General features: G+C 57.6%; 1 protein-coding gene across 1 annotated transcript; it reads right to left on the bottom strand.

Annotated features, from left to right (window-relative positions):
- Window positions 1-299: 299 nt before the first annotated feature.
- IBSP (integrin binding sialoprotein) lies at window positions 300-3,914 on the bottom strand (the record flags this gene model as incomplete). The annotated part of the gene is made up of 6 exons (XM_082315328.1): window positions 300-872; window positions 1,185-1,286; window positions 3,285-3,341; window positions 3,531-3,602; window positions 3,730-3,780; window positions 3,861-3,914. The coding sequence occupies 6 exons, from the start codon at window positions 3,912-3,914 to the stop codon at window positions 300-302; spliced, it is 909 nt and encodes a 302-aa protein (XP_082171454.1).
- Between the last annotated feature and the right edge of the window lie 667 nt (window positions 3,915-4,581).

The raw sequence follows: 4,581 nt of genomic DNA on the forward strand, positions 1-4,581 counted from the left end.
AGAGATTTAACCCTGAGCAGCATGAGCACATGTAGACCCTCAGCCCACCAAGCACCGTGCCACCCTGCTGACTCCAGCAAATGTGGCAGCAAACCCTTTGTCACCAACGAGCTCAGTTCGGTTGCTTTATTTCATTTCGCTTTGTGAGATACAAAAAAAGCCTGGGACGGAGCTGGTGCACACCGCAAGCCGCCCGGTGTCCCCTCTGGCGCGTGGCAGCTGCAGTGAGCCTTCGGATGCACGTTCCTGAGCGGGATGGGGCAGGCGAGGGGCAGCACTGGGGCCGCCCCCCCGCCCGCTCACTGGCTGTAGTAGTAATCCTGGCCGTACACGTCGTAGCCATGCCCCTTGTAGTAGCCATACTCGTCCTCGTAGGCCCGGTAGCTGTCTCCACGGGCATACTCGTCCTGCTCCCCATAGCTGCCATCGGTGGTGCCCTCGTCCCCCCGGCCGTGGCCCCCAGCTGTCACCTCGTACTCCCACTGCTCCCCAGCTGTGGTGGTGTCCGTGGGTCCCCCATCTCCCATGGTGGTTGCCTGGGACAGCCCCTCTTCGGCAGTGGTGCTGATGACGGTGGTGGCTTCGGTTTCCTCCTCCTCCTCCTCCTCCTCCTCCTCCTCTTCCTCCTCCTCCTCCTCTGCTGCGCCAGTGCCCTCCTCAGCCGCTGCAGTGCCATTGCCATGAGGTCCATCTGCCCCCTCGGTGGTGTTGGTGCTTGTGCCATTGATGCCATTCTCGTTCTCGGCTACTTCTTCTTCCTCCTCCTCCTCCTCCTCCTCCTCATTCTCGTCACTGTCTTCATTTTCAGAGTCACCCCCCTTGCCAGCAGCACTGTTCCTGCCCCCCTTCAGGGGCCCTTGGCAGCCCTTGCCCTGGCGGGAGGAAAATAACACTGCATTAGTCGGGTGTCGGGAGGTTGCAGCTTTTCAGTGCCGCACGGCATGGGGCAGGTGTGGGCACAGCTGAGCATCCCCCCCAGTGCCTTGCATGGCAAGGCTGTCTTTTTGGTGTGCCCCTTCCAACCCTCCCACCAGGTTAATACCCAGAGCTCGGCCCAGATGTGGGCATCTTGTGCAGCAGACCCCCAGGCAGAAAAAGAGTGCAAGACATCCTGTGGGTGCAAGCGAGCATGCAGTGAACATACCCCTCACGCGGGTGCTCCCCTCCAGCCCCCCAAACCACACCTGCTGGGGGGATGCGACATCTCTTCCCAGCCCACCCTGGCCGTCCCCAGGGGCTGCTCCGGCGGGGTGGCCAGCTGCCTCGGTGCCAGCATGGGATGGCTCCTGCAGGGACAGGGAGAGGACGGGGCAGGTGGTCAGCAGTGGGAGCAGAGCACAGCCCTCCCTGCAGCGAGCGGGGCACGCAGCATCCCCCCACAGCTTTTGGGCACTGCTCCGAGTTTCCTGCTTTCCCACGGGTCTCGCCCCAGGCTGAAATCGAGAAGCTGCAGCAGGGCAGCCCGAGCCATGCAATTAAGTGGTGGTGGCTGGAGTCGGGTGTTCCCATTCTAGCTACACATTTTGCTTTACAAAGCATCTAAAGGTTTGCTTTTGAAGTTCCCTCTCCCAGTTTCCAATAAACAAAGCAAGCCACAGGCGCACTACATGCGGACACACTACACACCAGGTGTAGATAGCTGGTGAGAGAGAGACGGCTCAAAGCCAGGCATGAGCCTGAACCCCACCAGCAAAAAGCCATCAGCCCTGCTTGGTCCCAGAGACCACACAGCGGAGTGGGTCTCTCAGCGGGGTGCGCGGCAGTCTGCACCACTAAAAAAGGCAACGAATAACCAAAATGCAAGCAGAGCCCGGAGCAACCACTGAGGACCTGGTGGGGCAGCTCACCCTGTCCCCAGCCTGGGGGGAGGAGGAGCACCTTGCCACCGGCAAATGAACCCAAACATGGTGGGGAAGACACAGGGTCGCTACCATCCCTGCCCCGGGCAATGCCCGCTGCTCGCATGCCAAGACCACGGTGTTCTGGGCCAACTCGGACACTTAAAATATGGGTGCATCCGATGCCAGATAAAACCCAGGCTGTTTTCCTCTCCACTGGAAGAGCTACCAAATTGCATGGTGCAGCCAGCTGTGCAGATGGGAGCGATGCTCCCCCATCTAGCAGCTGGTATAAGGGTGCTCTTACATACCTATAACTGACCTCGGGGCCTTTCATCACAATTTATCTTGCTGACCACCCCCTGCCAGTGAAGGTACGCAGCATCCCTGCCTGGGAACGGCCACTGCTCTGGTGCCCTTGAAACGAAAGGGGCGGCCCCGAACAGCAGCTGCATTCCTGCACATCACTTAATTTCTTCCTCGGGAATGAAATTCCCCCTTTGGCTGTCTCATCCCACTACTCAAAGTTATCCCTAGTGATCACAGTGGCAGGGGAGAGAACAGGCAGAAAGGGGCAAATTGCAGGGAGGGGCTGGCAGAGGCGCTGGGCTGGGGGACGGGGGCCACCCCATGCTGCACCCCAGCCCCAGGTGGACTTCCAAAGGGATTTTTAAAACCAGATGCCCAGGCTTACACTCCTGTTAAAAAAGACCCCTGAAATTATCATTAAAATAATTAAAAAAAAAAAAAAAAAAAGAGATGTGATTGGACCTGACACATAGGTTTCCCAGCATGCCGGATCCCTGTCTCAAAGCACCTGTGTGCCTGAGACGACTGGATTATTTTTGAGCATTTGCAGCCCAGTGAGCCACAAGAGACCTTTGTAATCCCTGGCATTTAATTTTGGACCTGGGCGACTCTCACAAATGCAGCGGCGCCTAAGCTCATATTGACCCAGCAGCCAGGAGCAGCGTTACTGGCTGGGCTGGTACCAACGTGCATTTCCCAGTACAGCATCCCTCCACGTGCACACGTGCAGAGCATAACTGTATTTTCCAAAGCAATTTTATCAGCACTATGGGGGCAACGCACCCTGAAAGGGGAAGAGGAGTCCCTAACCACCTTTTGCCTTGCGGGTGAGCCTCCATTTTTCTGCCCTTTGGCCCATCCTGCTCCTTTCTGAGCCACTGAAAATGGAAACCTGGAAAGTTTGTCTCTGGATTGTTTGGTGCATCCCCCACCCATCCTCTTTAAAAAAAGAAGAAAAAGGAAAAAACACACAAAAAATAATAAAATAAAGCCCAGAGTAGAAAATCCAGTCGCATCCAGAGTGCAAGGCTGTAGGCGGTCAGTGGCCACAAATGCTGATGAGCAGAGACTACAAAACCAAAGAAAGTTCCCAAATTCCCGTATTTGTTTTGCGGACTGCTGGTTTGCCGTACTCACCCCCCCTTCCTCCTCCTCCTCCGAGCCATCCCCCTCTTCCTCCGATGAGTCACTGCCCTAAGGAGAGGGAAAACCAAGCTGTAGCCGGGCTGGCGGGTCTCCATTGGTGTCACGAGCGCGATGGTCTCAGCCCAGCCCTGCAGGCCAGTGGCAGACAGGGCACAGACTGTGCCCCCATCTCATTTGGGCCGATATCTCCACATCTGGTGGGCTGCGAAGCATCAGCAAACCCTCTGAAGCACCCACCTGGTACCATCGCTGCGGGGGATGCACGTAGGCGTATCTGTACAGGTAATACCGGTGCCTGTTCTTGAACACCTACCGGGAGAAAAAGGCATTAAATCCCATCAGCCTGGGAGCTTGGGTACAGGAGTGACTGAAATGTCCTTGTCCTCAAGGCCAGCGCCGCGTGGGGCTGGGCACGCAGGGTGGGGGGAGACCCTACCGCGTTTTCTTCCGAGTCATCTGACTTGGCTCGCTGCAGCCAGCTCTTGACCTGGGGGAAAGGCTGGGTTGGCACACACCCCACACCAGCCCCAGTGAGGCCGGGGGGTCCCCCCACTGCCCGGCACTCACCGAGAAGGAGCACGCCATCCCCACCAGGCAGGCGAAGACCAGGGCAGTCCTCATGGCTGCTTTCTCTAGGAACAGCGAAACACGGCGAGGGCTTGCTTTTCAGCTAGAAAGCACCGTCACTACCCCAAACCATACAGGTGTTTGTGTCCACATGCGTGAGTGGGGAGAAGAAAGGCTGATCTCCAGCCCCCTCTCGATGGGGTCAGCTTTCCTCTCCTGCTTCCCCATCGCCTGTGAGCAAGCAGGACAAACCAGCCCCCACCGGAGATGCGACAGGAGCAGCTGGCGGGAGCGCTGCCCACTGCGGCCGCCCTCCCACAGCCCTGCAACCTGCTCCCGCTCTGCCCAGGGAGCAATGTCCCCGGGAATTACACCACAGAGAGTTCAACCTCATTGAGGAAAAATAAATAAGCAAACAAATAAATGAATATAATCAGCTTCTACAGTCTGCCATTGACAAAAATAGCAGTGGCAAGGCACCGATGCAAGGAGCCTCCCATAGGCATATCTGGGGGGGAGACTTGGCTCTGGGCAGGTCCAAGCTGCACCTTCTAAGCACCAAAACCCAGCCTGCCCTCCTCCATCCCAGCCCCAGCAAGGAGCATGCCCGACCCTTCCCACAGCGCCCCAGCCTCCCCCCAGGGAGGGATGCTCCCGGCATCCCCCTAGGCTCAGTCAGGCCCACTAACCTTCCTTTTTCCTACCCTTCCTCTGGCTAAAC

The sequence above is a fragment of the Platalea leucorodia genome (genome assembly GCF_965183815.1).
Source record: "Platalea leucorodia genome assembly, chromosome: 6".
Lineage (NCBI taxonomy): Eukaryota > Metazoa > Chordata > Aves > Pelecaniformes > Threskiornithidae > Platalea > Platalea leucorodia.